The following is a 20,303-nucleotide window of genomic DNA, read 5'->3' as shown; positions in this document are numbered from 1 at the left end:
CTCAGGGAGAGAAGTGCATCATGGGCCAGGAACGGAGTTTCAGGAAGAGAAAGGACACAGCATTCTGCATCAAGGGAAAGAGCTACACCTCGGCTCTCAGCACCAAACCCTGTCAATGCACAGAGAAAGACTTCAACTGGTGAGACCTTGGGGAACATAGAAACACCTTCTCTACTTTGAAATGGTTCATTGAGGTAGAAAGGATTATATGGATAAGAACGGAGCAAATTGCATGAAATCTAATGCATGTCAACAAAGGCCACTGAGCCTTCACCGCTGTCATCATTGTCTTTTCTGGTCACCTTTTTATTCTGTCTATTGTTGATTTAATATAGGAAGATATCAACTGGACTTTGCATGCCAGCTGAGAAATCAAACAATTTCCAAGTCACTATTTTTAGTCAGCTTTTTTTTCTACTGCTGTATCATGTCTTTGTCTGTGGTGTGACTTTTCAGAGTTGGGACCAGGAAGCAGAGTTGCAGTCTTACACGCTTCTCTGCGCTTCTATTACAGCAGTCACCCCCACAAAACCCCATAGAAACTGTTTCTGCCCCACGACCACTTCAACTATCTAATCCAAAGGGAAATAAAAGAGGTGTAATTCACACAAATCTCATAAAGATCAACACAAAGCCTATAAATGAACCTAAGAATAGAACAATAAAATGTGGATTATTTAATATTAGGTCACTCCCATCTAAATCTTTGTTAGTGAATGATCTGATAACTGATAAGCACGTTGATTTATTCTGTATGACTGAAACCTGGCTACAGCCAGAAGAATATGTTAGTTTAAATGAATCAACACCTCCCTCTTATAATAATACTCATATTCCTCGGACCACAGGACGAGGAGGAGGAGTAGCAGCAATCTACCAAGCAGACTTATTGCTTAACGCTCGACTTAACCATAGTTTTAACTCATTTGAAAGCCTAACTCTTAGCCTCCTTCACCCTAGCTGGAATTGTCAAAAACCAGTTATTGTAGTCGTTGTTTATCGACCACCAGGCCCTTACTCTGAATTTTTATCTGAATTTTCAGACTTTTTATCTGAGTTGGTGCTTAGCACAGATAAAGTTATTATAGTGGGTGACTTCAACATTCATGTGGATGTTGCCAACGACAGTCTTAGTTCTGCCTTTAATTCGCTCATAGACTCAATTGGTTTTACTCAACATGTAAACAAACCCACTCACTGTTTTAATCACACCCTCGACCTCGTTCTGACCTATGGCATAGACATTGACAATCTAATAGTATTTCCTCTGTCCGATCAGTACTTAGATACATTTGAATTCTCCATTATTAACTTTACTGAATTTGGAGAAAAGTTCTATTACAGCAGGTGTCTATCAGAAAACTCTGTTAGTAAATTCAAAGAAACAGTTCCTTCGTTATTTACTCTGCTGCCATGTGTCGATACAGTGCAGGATCGTTATCAAAACTTTACTCCCATACAAATTGATGATGTTGTTGATAGTGCAGCAGCCTCACTACGTTCCACACTTGACACTGTCGCCCCTCTGAAAAAGAAGACAGTCAAACAGAGGAGGATAGCTCCATGGTTTAATGCACAGACACGCGCTTTAAAACAGACGTCACGTAGGTTAGAAAGGAAGTGGCGTTCCAATAGTCTAGATGATTCTCACCTAGACTGGAAAAATAGTTTAATTACATATAAGAAAGCCCTCCGAAATGCCAGAACCAATTATTTTTCTTCACTAATAGAGGAAAATAAAAACAACCCCAGGTTCCTCTTCAGCACTGTAGCCAGGCTGACAGAGAGTAAAAGCTCTACTGAACAGTCTATTCCTCCAACTCTAAGTAGCAATGATTTCATGAGTTTCTTTACTAATAAGATTATTACCATCAGAGAAAAAATTTACCAGCTTCTTCCCACTAATGGCACAGACACACTGTCCAGTACTGTAGGTTCTGAACCAATAGTATCGCCTAATTTTTATTTAGAATGCTTCTCCCCTATAGATCTGGCTGAGCTGACTTCACTTGTCACTTCATCCAAGTCATCAACCTGTCTTTTAGATCCTATTCCATCAAGGCTATTTAAGGATGTATTACCTTTAATTAATAATTCCATATTAGATCAGATCAATTTATCTATATTGACAGGCTATGTACCAAAGGCCTTTAAGGTGGCAGTAGTTAAACCTCTGCTCAAAAAACCGACTCTGGACCCAGATATCTTTGACCCAGATATCAAACCTCCCCTTTATCTCTAAAATCCTTGAAAAAACTGTTGCTAACCAGTTATGTGACTATTTACACAGGAATAGTCTGCTTGAAGACTTTCAGTCAGGTTTTAGAAAACATAATAGTACAGAAACAGCACTACTGAAGGTTACCAACGACCTTCTCATGGCCTCAGACAGTGGATATGTTTCTATTCTCGTCCTTTTAGATGTTAGTGCTGCATTTGATACCATCGATCACAAAATTCTGTTACAGAGACTAGAACAAAGTGGGATTAAAGGAACAGCACTAGAATGGTTTAAGTCCTACTTATCTGATAGATTTCAGTTTGTTAACGTTAATAACAAATCTTCCATTCATACAAAAGTGAGACATGGAGTACCACAAGGTTCTGTACTGGGACCGATACTTTTCACTCTATATATGCTTCCTTTAGGCAATATTATAAGAAAACGCCACATCAATTTCCATTGCTACGCTGACGATACCCAGCTGTATTTATCTATAAAGCCAGATGAAACTAATCAGGTCGACAAACTTCTGGATTGTCTTAAAGACATAAAGGCCTGGATGACTTATAATTTTTTACTTCTAAATTCAGAAAAAACTGAGGTCATTATACTCGGCCCTAAACACCTCAGAGAAACATTATCTGATCATATAGTTACTTTGGATGGCATTACCTTGGCCTCCAGCTCTACTGTGAGAAACCTTGGAGTTACCTTTGACCAGGACATGTCCTTTGACTCACACATAAAACAAGTCTCTAGGACAGCCTTCTTTCACCTGCGCAATATCAAGAACATTAGAAACATCCTCTCTCAAAAGGATGCTGAAAAACTAGTCCATGCTTTTGTTACTTCTAGACTGGACTACTGTAATTCATTACTGCTAGGATGCCCCAATAAGTCTGTGAAAAGCCTCCAGCTAATCCAAAATGCCGCAGCTCGAGTTCTGACAGGAACTAGAAAAAGAGATCATATTTCTCCAGTGTTAGAATCTCTGCATTGGCTTCCTGTAAAATTCAGAATGGAATTCAAAATACTGCTCCTAACCTACAAAGCCCTTAATAAGCAAGCTCCATCATATCTTACAGAGCTCCTAGTTTCATATTATCCCAATAGATCACTTCGCTCTGTAAATGCAGGATTACTTGTGGTTCCCAGAGTCTGTAAAAGTAGAATGGGAGGCAGAGCCTTCAGCCACCAGGCTCCTCTCCTCTGGAACCAGCTCCCAGTTTGTGTCAGGGATGCAGATACCCTGTCTACATTTAAAGTTAAACTTAAAACCTTCCTTTTTGATAAAGCTTATAGTTAGAACTGCTCAGGTGTTTAATAAACCATTTCTTTATTATGCTGTTATAGGCCTAGACTGCTGAGGGAACTTATATCATGAGCATCTTTCTCCCTCTCCCGTTCTCTCCTTCTCCCTCTTTCTCTCCCTTTATATCTCTCTCCTTCTCCCACCTTTTCAATCTCTCTCTCTCTCTCTCTCTCTCTGCCCCCATGTATCTACATTACATGTCACTAACTCTGTTTTCTCTCTCCCCTAGTAGATCTGACCCCAGAGCTGCAGGATCCAAACCCGTCATTATTATTATTACTATCATTATTATTTATAACATCATTGTATTTATAAGTATCAGTTTTCACTAATTATAAGTATCAGTCTGGTAGAAATTAAAGCAACTGTTATACTACCCCCCCATCCCCCGATATGTTTACAGTACATGTCACTAACCCTGTTTGTGTGTTCTATCTCTCCTAGTGTATCTCTGACCCCAGAGCTGCAGGACCCAAACCCGTCATTATTATTATTGCTATTATTAATATTAATATTAATATCATCACTAATAATGACAACAACATAATTGTATTTTTTAATTATAAGTATCAGTCTGGTAGAGATTACAGCGGCGGTTGTACAACTGTCCTCTCTCTCTCTTCTCTCCTACTGTCTCACCTCCCACCCTCTTTCTGCCCACCTCTCCTCTCTTCCTCCTCTCTCTCCTCACCCCAACCGGTCGAGACAGATGACCGCCCACAACTGAGTCTGGTTCTGTCAGAGATTTCTTCCTGTTAAAAGGGAGTTTTTTCTCTCCACCGTCGCCAAGTGCTTTGCTCATTGTGGGATTTGTTGGGTTTTCCCTGTAATATATTGTAATATTGACCTCACTATGTAAAGTGCCTTGAGACAATGTATGTTGTGATATGGCGCTATACAAATAAAATTGAATTGAATTGAAAAAGTGTGTGTGTGCGTGTGTGTGTGTGTGTGTGTGTGTGTGTGTGTGTGTGTGTGTGTGCGTGTGTGCGTGCGTGCGTGTGTGTGTGTAGTGACTACGGGTTTGAGCGGTCGCACAAAGAGAGCGATCGATGCTTTGCTGACTTCTGGCATGACCCGGACTCACCACCTGAAGACTGCCATCTAGGACACACCTACGGGTCCACCACTGGGTCTGCGCGCACACACACACACACACACACACTCACACACACACACACACACACACACACACACACACACTCACACACACAGACACACACACACACACACACACACACACACTCACACACACACACACACACACACACACACACAGACACACACACACACACACTCACACATTCAGTCACATTGGTGGCAGAATTTAAATAATTCAACCTTTTGGAAAATACACCTACTCATTTCCTTTAGTTTATGAAGCTAGAGACAGGATGTTGTTAGCTTAGCATAACGACTGGAAGTAAGGGGGAAACAGCTAGCGTGACTCTGTCCCAAAAGTACTTGCTACATGTGAAAAAAATACATTTTTATTTTGTGAGCTTTAAAAGTGCTGCTAGCCATAATTTGTTTAAACTAACACACGGTGTTTTAATAATCCATTAATATGAAGCTGATATGTATCCTCCTGAGATCACCCTCAGAAAGAAAAAGGTAAGTCTGACACTTGTACTGTCCTCTGCTCTCCTTCAGCTACAGGAAGGTGATATCCAACGTGTGTGAAGGCGGACTGAACAGGCAGCAGAGCGCCAAACAGCACAACTGCCCTCTGCTGCCACCTAGAGGACTACAGGTTGGCATCAAGGGCCAGATGCTGGCCGTGGCTCCTGGTGATGACATCACATTCATTGTCCACCAGGAACAGGTACAGTAGGATGGAAGTTGTTTTCCTTTTGTGTCTTCCCTCCGTCATTTGATTTGAATGTGCTCTAAGTTGTCGTTCCTTTGCAACAGGGCGACACCAGCAACACCAAGTACCAGGTGGACCTCGGCGACGGTGTTAGGGCCATTTACCAGAACCTGACGGTGACTGATGAACCAATCCAGCATCGCTATGAAAAGCCAGGCATTTACAAGGTCACAGTGAAGGCAGAGAATATGGCCGGGCACGACCGGGCCACAATGTACATCCAGGTCACAGGTCAGCCTCCCAGACAATCCCGTTATGTTTTTATATGGTTATCTGTACTTTGGTCGCCTCTGAAATCGTTTCTTATAAGGAGGTAGAGACAGTTTAGAGTAGTAGTAGAGCTCACGACGTCTCATTTCTGATCAATTTTATTTTTCACTCCCCGGGTGACAGTGATTTCCTGCCATATACCCTGTCTGATACTTGAACTGTTATCACACAAGGCAAAGCTATGACACAATGGGGATGTTATTTTATTATGGCTTTTACTTGATACAACAACTCTGTCATTTTGCAGCTTTTAAACAAGCTGTCATCCTTCAGTTCTGTGAAGATTAAATTAGGTTTGACCTCAAATACTGTAATTCTCTTATTTGAAGCACTTGTATGAACAATTTTGTTCCACTGAATTTGACCTGTAATCGAATGTCATTCAGAACTGAATCTTAAACCCATCACTTGATCGCTTTGTGATCTCTGACTCCTGTTTTCTTCTTGTACAGCTCCTCTACAGGAAGTGCATCTGGAAGTGGTTCCAATTGCTGGGAGAAACCATGAGGTCAATCTGACTGCCTTAGTTCTTCCCACTGAGGCCAACCTGACTGTCTTCTACTGGTGGATAGGCGACAACCTGCGGGTAAGGGATACACCACAAACGTTTTCTCATAACATTTGCCAACATCAAAAAAGATTGCCTTATTTCTAGCTGCATTCATTGTAAATGTTGTTGCCACGTTTTGCCAGCAGCGATACAGTTGGTTGGGAAAGTATTCAAGCAAATAATGGCACATTTAGGAGACACAGTGCGCCATTTTCATTAATTTGGATTCATGCTCATCTTTTAGCTCATTTCTGGTCTCCACCAGCTCCTAAAGAAAATATCTGGCTCTTTAGCTGCTGAACGATCCACTTATATTTATATTTTTTTTAGTGCTGCCAATCGTTAAAAAAAAGGAACTAATTAATCACATAAATTTGCTGTGATTAATCGCGATTAATTGCTTTTTTTCTGCTTAAGACTGAAGTTTGTCATAATGGATATTTAAATGTAAAATGATGGAATTAATGTAGAATCAACACAAAGGGAAGTATTTAAATTCAAATACTATTGATTAATAGCATCTTTTTAACTTTGAGCACAGATTCTCTCCTGTGAACTACAGATTTCCAATAAAACCCTCATGGCCAAAGTGACTCTCTGAGGCCTCGCCCACGTGTCCACATATCTAGCCACATATTAATGTCAACTTACTTCTCTCCGTCCGCACAACACAGAGAGCGTCTGTTCAAACTACTTCCTGTTTCTGACCTTTCGACATAAGAGTATCCTGCAATATATTCATCAGTTTCTTTTTGACATCATTAGTGAAAGTGACACACAATTCCTGTTCCGCGCGTGTATGGCATATTTTCCCGTGTCACTTCTCACGTGTGTTTTCGTGACAAAACGTAACTTGGAGACAATTCTCCTGGTGAAGGAGTGTGTAGTGTGTGAACCCCCATCACACATGAGTCACGTAGTCTGAACAACGATTGAAAGCCTCGTTATTACAAGACAGCACGTCGTGTAGTATGAACGGTACAGAGATCTGATGACTTTGAAAATCATTTAGTGTGTCCAAGGCATTAAACTCCTTCATTGTCCATATCCATCTTAACCAGGATGGCTAACGGTTATGCGGCACACGTCGTCACATAGGTCAGCCGCCACACGAAGTGAACCAAATGTGGCAATGGCGGAAAAAAATGTATACGCGTTAAATATTTCACAATTTTACACAAAGATTAATATGTTAATTTTGACAGCACTAATATTTTCATATAAAGTTATGCTGTTCATTGAGAATAGCTGCCGCTGCAGCAGCAAACCAGGTTGTGGAGCGCAAAGTTGCGGGCCCCAAAACCAAAACAGTGAGCGAAAGCTGAGGGCAGTTGAAGATTTAGATATGATTCAGCTATGCACTTTGAGCATCGCTTTTCTCATTACACAGTCCTTTTGATCTATTTTTTATTATTTTTAAAAACATGGATTATTGCAGAGAGCCTAACTAACTAAACACCCGGTGAAAATGCTGTTTTGCTGACCTGCAGGGGTTTAACTTTTCACCAGGCAGCAGTGACCCCCTGACATCACTGGTAGTCATGGTTACAGGTGTAACAAAGCACAGATTTTTACAGAATGTGTTTTGCTTTAGAATCGCTTACTGCCCTTATAACAGAATGATATGTGATGACCAGTCTTGATAGAATCTTTGGCGCTTAGACTCGATGTTGAGATCTTATAGTCGAGGATATCTGCCCTGAAAAGTGACAGAATAAATCCCCCCATGGAGTCCAGACACTGGTGGTGATGGTGTTTGAGTGACTTGCAGAGACTGATGAAGAGATGCAGTTTGAAGAGTCTGCAAGGCTGGGTGGTGAAGGGGAGGTGGAGGGTGCTCGTAACAACCATATGAGAGGACTAAGGCAGGAAGAGAAATCATATTTTAAAAGACAGCACCAAGATGATAGGCTAAAGAGGAAGGTGTGTAGCAATGCTATTGGATAGATGAGACCAGCTGATGAACAGCTGATCGAATGACGGCCCAGGAAAATGGCTGCAGGAAACTGGAAGTGCACATGTGTGAGAGGAGGAAAGGCCGGATGATTGAGAATAAAACTACGACCAAAGCATGCGTGAGAGTAGTCTTCTTGACCGGACTAGCTACATTTAACTAACTGACTCTGTCTCACGCAGCCTACGCTGACGCTGCAGAACAGCCTGCTGACCCGTTTCCCTGAGACAGGGGAGGTTTCAGTCACCGTCCAGGCCTCCAATGGCCGATCCATGGTGCAGGATACCAGGACTGTCCGAGTCTACGGTAACACAACGGGGGCCTTCAGTGGACTGTGGTTGATGTGGCAACACATATTGTCTGATGTTATGACATTTGGCATTTGAGCATTTGGTAAAACATTAACATCTATTTTGTATGTTTTTCTCAATGTCTGTATATTTTCCCTCAAAAGACTCAAAAGGTTCATATTTTCTACCGGCCACAAGAGAGCACTACAATTACATTTAAAAAGATCACACTCTTTTTCCAAATAACCGATATATACCATATTTGACACATACTTGCAGTATCTGCTCATTCTAAAACCTCTTTAATTGTTCTGAGCGTGAAAGTTCATGACTTGGAAACAGCAGTTGGACAAAATAAACACAATCTTAACACAGGGCTCTGTAGCTTCTTCCCAGAGCTTTCAACATCACTTCAGGGTCTTCAACGGCGCAAGAGATTTACTGTAGATTCTCTTAGAGTCGAAGGAGACCGAAAGTCAAACTTGAACAGTTATGACTTCAGACAGAACTGAGGAATCCCGCACTGCAATTCTGTCTGCTGTATGTAAGCGAGCTACAGTACTTCCATCTGTTAACGCTAACAATGCACATCTGTCCATTCTGCACCCACATGTGTACATACAGTGGGTTCAATCAGGTTCAACCGATTCTGTGTGTTTGCTGTTCAGTCATCCTCTCTGTGGTTAATTTTGTACTTATGAAATTATTCCATTTGATTGTTGGATAATTAATGTGATGAATGCTGACTCCTCCCGTGTTCTGTCATGTCCCAGATAACTTCCAGGTCATCCCTCTGAGCTTCAGCAGGCACCTGGATTACTTCAACCCAAACATCCCCGAGTGGAGAGAGGACATCGGCCAAGTGGTCACTAAAATACTCGCTAAGGTAAGCAAATGAAATGATCGCAAACAATCTCTTTCCTGTCCTTATTCTCCATACATTCTCGAACTGATGGAGAGTGGAGGAAAGAGATCTCCTGTACACTGGGTCTCACATGAAGACACAGGAGCTGTGTCCCAATTCAGGGGCCGCCTCCTTCGGAGGACGTAGCCTTCGCGGCCGACAGAGGCCACCAGCCTTCGTCGGCCACCATAGAGCACGACGGGCAAACCCAAATGAGACAGTCTGGGGTGAGGTCAAATTGGCAAATTGGCTTAGGAAGTTTCCTACATCTTGACATGACCCAGAAGTACTTGATCAGCGCTGTTCGGATTCTCTAAATACACAGGAAAGGAGCTTCAATGCTTCCTTTCCTATCTCCTTTAGCATAGGGTACACTGGAGCTTCCTAAGTGAGAGTAAGGAGATATAGAAGCCCCACAATTCATTGCGGCAGCGATATTTAATGTGATGTGCCATGCACGAACGTGAACGATTCAATCCGATGTAGAAGAAGTAGAAGAGTATGAATATGACCCAGAAGAGATGCACGTCATCACGTAAGTTACTGTTACATATAAATAATTTACATCTGATGTCACACGGTGGTAAAACATACTGAAACATGCTGATGGAGCCGCTGTTTCACCACGGCAGACGCACGTCAATAACATCCGCTGCCACGTGATGACGTAGTATAGTGACGGTCGAGTCGGATTCTCTAAGCAGTGCTTCTCTAAATGTCCTATCAGTCCCCCTTTACACCTTTAATTGACTTCATGATGTTTTTCCACTGAGGTCAAGGTAGATAGGAAGGACAATTCGACCTCACCCCTGGTCTACACCAGATTTCCTTCTTTTTCTTCTTCTTCTTCCTGTTTCACTGGCGAGTCACAATATTGCCACCAACTGACATGATTATGTTTTACATATATCCTTGAGAGGAGAGCATGGCAAAAAATAAACTGGTTAATCTTTATAATATAAATTAACAACGGTTTATTAATGTACGGTTTATTTAATTTCACTTTGATGATATCATTTCATATCTAAAATAACCCATGGTGGAGTGTAACTGAATACAGTCACTTTCAAGGTACTTTTACATTAGTATTTTCCATTTAATCCAAAGTTATACTTCTATTCCACTACATCTGAGGCAAATGTGCTCAGATTAAAAATGTTGATAGATTTAATGTCCACTGAAAGCAACATATCTCAAAATGTATTGATCTTAATATGATGATGTTTTAGAATATGTAGCATTGTTGTAGGATTAGCTACCAACAGAGTAAAAGTAGTTAAAATCAGCAAAACTTTAAAACACCAGCATATAATAATCACTACTAATGACCTATTTCAGCATTGTGCAGCCATTTGATCCACTAAAAACCAAAACAAAAAAGATTTCTACTTACTACTTCAAAGATGTGACTGACTTGTTACCATGTGACCTTAGATCACAGGTGTCCCTCAGGAGTCCCTGGTCACTGTGGTGAAGCCCGGCCTCCCCACCACTGCGGACCTATATGTTCTCCCCCTGAGCAGTAAACCAGCCAAGAGGAGCATGTTTGTAGATAAGGTACATACTTGTACAGATATAACGGCACATTCAGTAAATTCCTTTTCACCTCACAAATTTTAATGTCTGGACTCTTTTTTGTTGTTGTTGTTGTTGTTGTCGATTTCTTTTTTTCCTCACCCTCAGCGTATTCCAGGCATCATGCAGGCCTTCAACGACAACAATGTCAGCTTTGTGGTGCGAGGAGGTCTACAAGTGCTGGTGATGCTAGCTGACCCAAATGCAGGTATATGTACTTCTTGTTTAGTCTGCTTTCAAAACTACAGTTATCCTGTGTCTTTTTTTATGATAATTGCATGTTATTGATTTATTTCCAAGGACTAGGTCTAATTGCTAATGACTCAACAGCTACAGCAGCAGAGACTGGTGCGTTCATGAACAAATACACCTGCAGCTTCCCACGTCAGCATTCTTTGATCCCTGTGCCTTTTCCTTTCCTGGATTCCTAACAAATCTGAATCTAATCCAGTCTGAGCCTGTCCGTGACGTGCCGTGCTGTGCCTTTTCATCCACCTGATTATACTTCAATGCATTTTAAATGCCTGTGTTATCTGTGCTGGTGGATTCTTTTAGAAAAACTCTAGCTGAGTTGGATACTTTGACAGGCTTGATCTCTTTCTGCTCCTTTTGTATTTTAGTTCCGACAGATTTTGTCTTGATATCTTCTGATTTCCTTTTTTTTATATACCTAATGCAGATCTTCTGAAACATCTGCATTGATTGTACAAATTCATTCTTCATTTGGTATATGTGTGTGGATTATCACCTTAGGCTACCATGGAGCAGTCGGAGGTCCAGGTGTTTGGGCTCTCGCAGTTATTTTCCTGATCAGCATCATCGCAACTGGCTCGTTCATCCTGTACAAGTTCAAAAGGTGAGTCATGCCACATGTCAGTCAGCCCAGACAGGCATCAAATAGCACTGTCTTAGTTATTTTAAAAAAGAATTGTCCATCTCTGATATAACAAAGATGTCATATAGTTCAATTTTTACCCACATGCACGTCTGCATGTCCAGATTGAATTAGCAATCTGGACTTGCGCATTAGCACATTTTAGAAGGCTAACATGCATTCATTTTTACTGTGTTCGATGTCGTTACTTTAGTCTGTGAGCATGCTAATATTAGCAAGAAACACAAAGTTCCCCTAAAGTTTTAGCCAGCACCATCAACAAATCAAAACTTTACCTAGTCCAGAATTTTGGTTGATTTTTTTGATTCTTTTTGTGATCCAATTTTCATTTAAGACTAACACAACAGTTTTCACAGACCATTTGGAGCGTAAAAAACAAAGAACAGACAAAACAAAAAGAGACATGATGCAATAATAGCCAGAATAAAATGTAAATAAAAAACATTTACACATAAGGAGGATAGCATACACAATACAAGGTGGCATACTAGATGCAGTAAGCTACCATCCCCCTCCTATACCGCTTATTCACCCCCCCCCCTCCCCGACCAACAGTACATACTTCATAGCATTCAGCTAGTGTAACATTGTGCCATATAGTGTGACAGAACAGAAAAATCTTTGTGAATTTTGGTTTATGACCAAACTTTGTGTTTAGCGTTATTAGTAAATCTTTGCATGCATGCTAACATGCTTCAGGAGATAAATGTTTACCATGTTCAATGTCATAATTTAATGCTAATTTGCTAATAAGTACTTGATTATTAAGCTAGCTATGTCTTAAAGCTAGAGCAAAAGTTTTGATGGCTGATATCATTCCATAGCCTCTTGTTGCCCAACACTAGTAGATTGCATGACAATCACGTTGATGTACTGTGTTTTGCATGCCTTTTTTTCCCACGGGCAGCACCTCCCCGCATCCTGAACACGCATACATTCACTAAAAAAGTCACTTGAATTAAAAAATGAAGTGCAAATCTATGGCCCCATCTTACAAAAACAACAAATCCCACAGTCCTTGGCTTAGGACTGAGGATGCCTATCCCCCACTGTTTTTCAGAAAGCTTCCAGGCAGTCGCAACGTCTACGCCCAGATGCACAACGAGAAGGAGCAGGAGATGACGAGCCCTGTCAATCACAGCGAGGACACCCAGCACATCATTCAGGGCGAGGAGTTCATTGATGACGATCTGGACTCTCAGACTCTAGGTAACGCAGGAGGTAGCCCCGCCTTCCGTTCTCTTATAAGGACTACCACTAACCACTGCTACTAAAACTCAAGCCACTAACACCAGCAGCTGACACACACCAAGGTACTGGAGGACTTCCCCTTTTTCATCCTTATCACTGGTACTGCGAAAATAAATTAATATTCAACTCTTTACTTTTACATCCTGGTTTGGTTACAAGGCCACACTTTTAATATGTCATATCATGTTATTGTACCATAATAGTGCACATATTACTCATATTATTTCTTCAGATAAATTTAAAGGTTTGTATTAAAAATCTAGATTATATATTTATACTGGCAGAGATGAGAGACATGATGTGGTATGATGTGTGATCAGTGATGTAGTAGGTTACTATTAACCACCTTTTAATGTTGATAGAAATCATAAGCTGTTTTCAGACATGCAACTTGAGGTCCGGACATTCTCAGGAGTTTGCCTTTCACATTTGACGAACGCAGCAGGAGATTGTCCGAGTCAGTTGCGTTCACGTCAACACATTCAGTGGCATCTGGGTAGAGCATGCGGGAGGCAGGACATCATTTTTGGAGATTTTTATGCTTCTCACATGGGCACACTTGGATATTTTCCGGAAACTTTTGCTTGGAAAATGCCGGCAGCAACATTTGTGGACATTTGCGTTCTTGCATACAGCCCTTCCGGAAGAGTTCGAGAAAATGTCCGCACTTCTGTGCATGTCTGAAAGCAGTGATTTGTGATTAATGTCAACACGAGTGTTATTTATTTACTGTTTTGGGCGGTTGCTTACCGTTATGACCATAACTGAAAGAGTTGCTGCTTTTCACAGCAAACAGTTGACAGTAAATACACAAGAGACAGTTGACAGTGAATACACCCCCTTTATCACAGGGAACTTGAGATTATTTGATCATATTAAAAGCTTAATGAATCAAATGACAAATGAATTGATCATAACAACATTCATTAGTTTCAGTACTATTGGATTAAAGGACCAGTGTGCAGGATTTATTGACATCTAGTGGTAAAGGTGCTGATTGCAGCCAGCTTGCCTCACGTTGAAAGCATGTCGGAGTGCCACCAGTGGCCTTCTCTGTAGCATGTGTTTATTATTAGTTTCAGGTGATTATACACTAATAAAAACAAAATGATGACTATTATCTTCCATTTCTGGAAATAGATCCCCCTAAATCCTATGCACTGGACCTTTAGTGGGAGAGGGAAAAATTATATTAGTTTAGATTTTCTTTTAAATGGATGGGGCTCCATCTTTGAACATGGTAACCCAGTTTGTCATGCTTTTTGTCTGTCATTGTTTAGTCTTGCTCATTGGCCTGCCTGTGTCCTGTTTCTTCTTCCCCCTTTGTTGCCAGGCAACCATTCGGGCGTGGTCCTGAGCATCAACTCCAGAGAACTGCACAGTTACCTAAACAGCTGATGGCTGCCATGACAACGCTAACAAGCTAGCCTAGCCCAGCCTAGTCCGATAATGAGCACAGGGACTCCACTTTGCCTTCCTCCTTCTCTCTCAGTTCCTTCTTTTCCTTTTAGTCCTCCTTGGACACTTCACCTCCGCTCCATGGCCTCCTCAACCCTTCAGCTCCAGCTCGGGTGATTTTTTTCTTTGTTCTCGGGGGGGGGGCTGAGCCTGGTTGAGGGATGTCTCCTTTACCTCCACCCTTTCTCGTCACACACTCTTCCTGCTAAGGGATGGTAGGCACTCTGCTTTACCTAATGTACTAATGTACATCACTGCAAGCCAACCTTCCCCACCTCAGCCTTGAAGACTTGCACTGACACCAGGTGATGATGGAGATGTTCGTGGTGTCACAAATCAATATCTGTGTGCACATTGTCTTCACACTTGTAGACACTCGAAATCTGCAAGCATGACTCCCTGCACTGGTTTCCAGTCATATTCGCAATCAAAGAGGGTCTAACCATCTATATCCAAAAGGTCACAGCTACTGATGGTGAGTAGTGGTCAAAGACCTGTGTGCTAAGACGGTTCCCAAGCACTGAGGGTAATGTGCATTTAAGTAGTGAAGTTCAATTAAAGAAAAAAATATTTTCAACTCTTCCCCCTCTTGTTTTTCCCTACTTTTGATTTCCCACAATGACTAGACAGTGTCTCTTTAAAGGCAATAATATTTTCTCAACGGAATGTAGGATATGATGTACCCTTGTGAATTTGCATACGAAGAGTGTACACATGCAAACACAAGAGGGCGGTGTTGCACTTTGTTAAAATCCCACTCACAGGTACTTCAGCTTGACTTCTTCAGAATATTCTGTACGTTCACACGGCTTCCTTCATTCGTCAGAACCTTTGTGCAGCCACACACGTCTATTACTTACACATGTACATAGGTTTTAATTTGTGGCGTCGCAAATAGGCACCACCTCCTGTAGGAGCTCACCTCCTGTCCTGTGGTGCCTAAAACAGCAGATGAGAATCTGCCTGGTGACATTACCTGTTGTTGAGTTTAACTATTTAAGTCCCTCTTCCTCCCTCTCTCCCCCTTCCCACACGTTCTGGGTCAGACTTGTTCCCCTGGAGACAAAGGTCGCAGTCATGGAGGATAGGTGTAGTTGATATATTTTACTGTATCAGCCTATATTAGGCGTAGCCCATGTTGGAAACATGTCTCCGTAGAGGTTTGGTTTGTTGTATGTAAATGTGTAAATATGAACAATCTCCACTTTGTACATATTTCCTTTGACACGTGTGTGGGTTTTACACTACTACCAAAAGACACAGCAAGTTTTTTTGGGACAGACCTTTCACTGAGTTTTCTGAATTTGACCAATTTTCACGATTTACAGTACACCATTGCCTGCTTCACATCCGTCCATTTCCCATATTTTCTGTGTACCCTCATGTGTAAGATACTTTTCTGGTCATTGTAAACTGGAAATGATTTCATTGTCCCATAAAAAAATTTAAAAAAAGACTCACAAAAACACAGTGACAACTATGTTTATGGATATTTTTGATACACTTGTCATGTTCCCAGTACATGTAAGACTGGTGAGTGTTTCCGTTGCCTTCTGCTGAAGTCTTTTTCTTTGTCTGATTGCACTAATGATGATAACAGTGCTGTCAACACGTACTGGGCAGCAACTGAACAAGTCCACTCTAACTCTGAATCCCAAAGTCTTTGGGTGAAAGGCCTTTACAGACTACAAATGCTACTACCATCACCACCAGGATCACCCCTTGGGTCCTCTTGTATTTGATGCAGCAGATCACATTCACTTCGCTCTGATTTACACCTTAATTCATATTTTGTACATATTCTGCTCATGTTCAACTTGTTCTTAGTTTTCTAGTGATGTGTCGTCATTGTATCAATGTCCTCTTTAACAAAGGGGAAAGTGGGAATTATGATATTACAATATAATAGTGAAGGAGTTTCACAGATGATGGCACTGACCATGTAATTTTGACCACTCTGTTTTACTTTTATTCTTTTGCTCTTTCTGCCGTTTGTTTGATCTGTTGATTTTGCGGTTAAAAAGCAATTGTGTCCTCATCAGGAAGTGTAGTGCACTCAACCTGCATCCTGGAATAAATCACTCCCATAACTTGTACGTCTGTTGGTTTCATCAGATTGGTTTGTTGTCAACTTGTGCCAGCAACAGATGAACAAATCTTTTCTCCAGTATCTCCTGCAAGTTTGGTATTTAATGAGGTAAGCTGGACACTGTGGCTCTCTTGAGTCCAACACTGAAAACAGCTCCAACCTTCTCCAACTAACTCTGCGTTTTCTAGCTAGATGCCGATGAGCTTGAGGTGGAAGCACTACAACAGTAAATAATAGTACCAAATGACAAAACGTAGCTCATGTTAAAGGATGTGTAAGCATTTTACTTCCAACATGAATTAAAAATAAATGAAATTTAATAACTAAGTTCGAGAACAGGGACCGAACCTCCCCACACCTCCAAGCAGATCCGAACGCACAGCCACTCGCAGACGAAACACTCCGCCAGGCGAACTACTCTTCCAACACTCCAACAAAAGGCAAAGCCGTTCAAACTTTTCACCACTCGGGCCCCGCGACGTCACAGCGCATTCCTCACTCCATGGCGTCAAGTTTTTTGGGGTTTTTTTATCAGCCGCATCATCGTATCGCATCCTCCCAAACGCTTCCTCTTTCATATCAACTCATCTTCCACTGTCTTCCCTCAATCGCAAACAACCCAAGCACACGCATCCCTTCATCCCTTCCGCTTCTCTCGTTTCGGCCCTCAGTGGCTCTATGGGCTAACATCCTACATTTCCCACGTTTCTTCTACACCCCTCCCTCCCGCCATACTCCCACTTTGTGTTTGTCTCAAATACTACCTTAAATGCAGACTTCACACTAGCCCCACCGTCGACTCCCACTTGCACAGCTGCATTAGGCAGATCCTCTCCTGTGCCACCCGTCCTGTCGTGTGTCAAGGATTCACTGCAACCTTGAGTTGGTTTTACTGGCGAACCGCACAAGTTGCTCCCTCTCCATTCACATAACACGCAGCTCCTCCGCTCAAACCACGTCCTGTTCTCTGACCTTTCAACATAATGCCACCCCACACCAAGGCAACAGATCCTCGCCAGTTACCATATTGACCTCGCCATAGACCATATATTTCACATAAAATGAATGGAATTAGTCTCTGGGTCCGGAAAAGTGAAGCCAATGCAGAAGTTCCCTAAACCCACCTCCTCTTGAATGACCAGCAGAGGGCGACTATCTGTTGCAAAAGAAATCATCTTCTATAAAAGTCCATGATTAAACCATTCTATTCCTCACTTGATTTACCACGTCAGTAAACATTTTCCCGAGGTGTATATGGTCTCAATCGCAGTTTCAAGTCTTCTTCATCACATTCGTTATGTTCATTTCATACATTACAGTCACATTTAGAGTAAAGCATGGATACAGCAAACTCAGGCGAGCTAAGCGACACATTCTTCACCCTCAACGGAACTCACCGCAGACAAATTCGCCTTCTCTTTCTCGCCATACAGGGACACCACGTGGTCCAGAGCCGGCCCACCGTTTTTACCACCAGAGATTGAGTCCAAAAAAACCTCAGAAAAATGTTAACTATTATATTACTAATATTATAAATCACGTGAGAGGTAAAGTAATTTTCTCATAGACTTCTATAGAAAAAGACTTCTCTTTGCGACCAGTGGAGTCGCCCCCTGTTGGTCAATCGAGAGAATACAAGTTCCAGGCACTTCCGCATTTCACATAGAGTCTGTCTATTTTCACGAGCCTACAGTCTGTGGGCCACATACAACCCGACATTCTGGTAACATACATATTCCCCTTTATTTGTTTATTTGTTATAAAATAATTTTATTACAAAGGAAATGTTATTATTTTGTTTCTGATAATGACATGATAAAATAAAGACCACTCTCATGTTATTACATCAAGTATGGAACTGGAGCAGAGACCATGAATTCTCATTTTTACACTTTGGTCTGTGTATAAGTTAAAGGAGATGGAGTATATCATGCAGTGGTGAGCTTTTTGTAGGCATGGTAGATAGACAGTATTTTTGAACTTTGGGCACATCTCAACGAGTTGTTTCCCCCTGCTTTCTATACTATAGGCTAATCTAGCAATAGCTTACACACAGGTGTGAACAATGATGTCAAACACATGTTTTTCAAAACTGTCTTATCAAACATCCTTTAGTGCAGGTGAGTTTATTCAGTACTAACTATGCTCAACTTGACTCATGCTCATGATTCTACCGACAGTAAACACTCACTGCCCTCAAAACTTCCTGAACGTACTCACCTGCTGCCTGCATGTCAAAGCATACATGGGGTTTCTGCAGCGTTTACCAAGGTACAGTAAGTGTAACACCTGGACTTGGGTAAGATGCATGAAATGGATGGATTAAACATTTGAGAGAAAGAGTTACTTGTGGAGGAGAAGTATGATCTGAATATAAGACGATTCATGTCTGATGGTTTATTCTCAGAATTAGACAGTAAACTGAGCTAATCTGACTTTGGAAAATGTTATCGTGACTGAGTTCAGATGCCTCTGGTGCTCCAGGGAAGACAGACCAAGTTGAGAGTATGCTGAATGTATCTACATACACAGTGGGGACACCAATTTGCTCACAGCAAAATGAGTGTATACTGGTCCTTTAATGTGAAACAGGATAGTGCAGCAAAACAACAAGTGGTATACCAGTGATTGTTGGTCCAAGCTGCTTTTTGACAGTTATTTAATCTCACCATCTAAATTCTCTCATCCAATCTGTTCTAAATGATCAGTAAATCATAAGCATTTTTATTCATTTGTATTCTTTATATGGTTGTAAAATGACAAACACTAAAATACAAGGAAGTGACTCATGGCTGAGTTGTGTGTCTGTTCATATTGTGTTGACTGAATGACTCTCACACACTGAATACGCAGCTGCTGGCCTTCACCTGTAGAGACCTGATAAAATTGTTGGGTGTTATTCTATTTTTATTTTTAATTTTTTTCCCTGATCTTTGATTTCATGTTTCGTTAGTTTATGAATTGACCTAACAGTATTTGTTTTTTAAATATTGTAGTTTTCTTATTTTGTGCACATAATACATGTAAAATGTACTTATTTTAATGTTGTTTTATTTTCTTTGCCACTTAATCACAGCAATACTAGTTATGCAAAATTTTTTGAGCATCATGAGCATCAACCCCAACATATTTTTTCGGGGATTCCTTTTCTGAACTTCCCAAAGACATGGAAAAGAAGTGCTGTGGGCAACTTGATGACTCCTGTGTGTCCAGGCTGCCACATATGTATATTTTGCACATACAGTATTTTGTGCAATACCAATGTTTATTTATTTATTCATGTTCAGCATAACCTGCTATAATTGTTGGAATTAAAATCTATAAAATGTTCAAAGCCTTTTCCTTATACTCACAGCATAAACAATCCAACCATTACATTACAAGCCTCACAAATAATGAGAACAACATGTGTCATGACACCTGTTCATTTTTTTTGGAACATCATACAATATAACAAATATATACTGTATATTATAATATAAGCATAAACAACGTCTGTACAAAAAGGGAAGAAACGGTGTCAGCACAGGGTTTCCTAGCTCTTTAGTGCCAACGCAGGTCTGTCGGCTGACGGGTCAGGCTGTGCTGTCGTTGAATCTTTAGGCAGCGGCCCTACAGAATGAATATCAAAAGAAATCAAACATTACTGTCAAAGACTCAC

General features: G+C 41.2%; 1 protein-coding gene across 7 annotated transcripts in view; it reads left to right on the top strand.

Annotated features, from left to right (window-relative positions):
• sorcs2 (sortilin-related VPS10 domain containing receptor 2) overlaps window positions 1-16,649 on the top strand; it is a 299,088-nt gene extending 282,439 nt beyond the window's left edge. Inside the window, exons 16-28 of one of the 7 annotated variants that reach the window (XM_047330519.1) lie at window positions 6-139; window positions 4,550-4,669; window positions 5,190-5,361; window positions 5,451-5,637; window positions 6,129-6,262; window positions 8,363-8,486; window positions 9,244-9,356; window positions 10,809-10,931; window positions 11,058-11,157; window positions 11,250-11,297; window positions 11,703-11,805; window positions 12,905-13,065; window positions 14,429-16,649. In XM_047330519.1, coding sequence (XP_047186475.1) covers window positions 6-139; window positions 4,550-4,669; window positions 5,190-5,361; window positions 5,451-5,637; window positions 6,129-6,262; window positions 8,363-8,486; window positions 9,244-9,356; window positions 10,809-10,931; window positions 11,058-11,157; window positions 11,250-11,297; window positions 11,703-11,805; window positions 12,905-13,065; window positions 14,429-14,493 — 1,584 coding nt within the window. In that variant the 3' untranslated portion in view covers window positions 14,494-16,649. Of the gene's footprint in view, window positions 1-5; window positions 140-4,549; window positions 4,670-5,189; window positions 5,362-5,450; window positions 5,638-6,128; window positions 6,263-8,362; window positions 8,487-9,243; window positions 9,357-10,808; window positions 10,932-11,057; window positions 11,158-11,249; window positions 11,298-11,702; window positions 11,806-12,859; window positions 13,158-14,428 lie in introns of all 7 variants that reach the window. The other 6 variants (XM_047330517.1, XM_047330516.1, XM_047330518.1 and 3 more) reach the window with 6 other exon arrangements.
• The last annotated feature ends 3,654 nt before the right edge of the window (window positions 16,650-20,303 follow it).

Source organism: Scophthalmus maximus, chromosome 2 (assembly GCF_022379125.1).
Source record: "Scophthalmus maximus strain ysfricsl-2021 chromosome 2, ASM2237912v1, whole genome shotgun sequence".
Classification (NCBI taxonomy): domain Eukaryota; kingdom Metazoa; phylum Chordata; class Actinopteri; order Pleuronectiformes; family Scophthalmidae; genus Scophthalmus; species Scophthalmus maximus.
The sequence above is the reverse complement of the archived record's forward strand: the minus strand, read 5'-3'. Positions and strand labels throughout refer to the sequence as shown.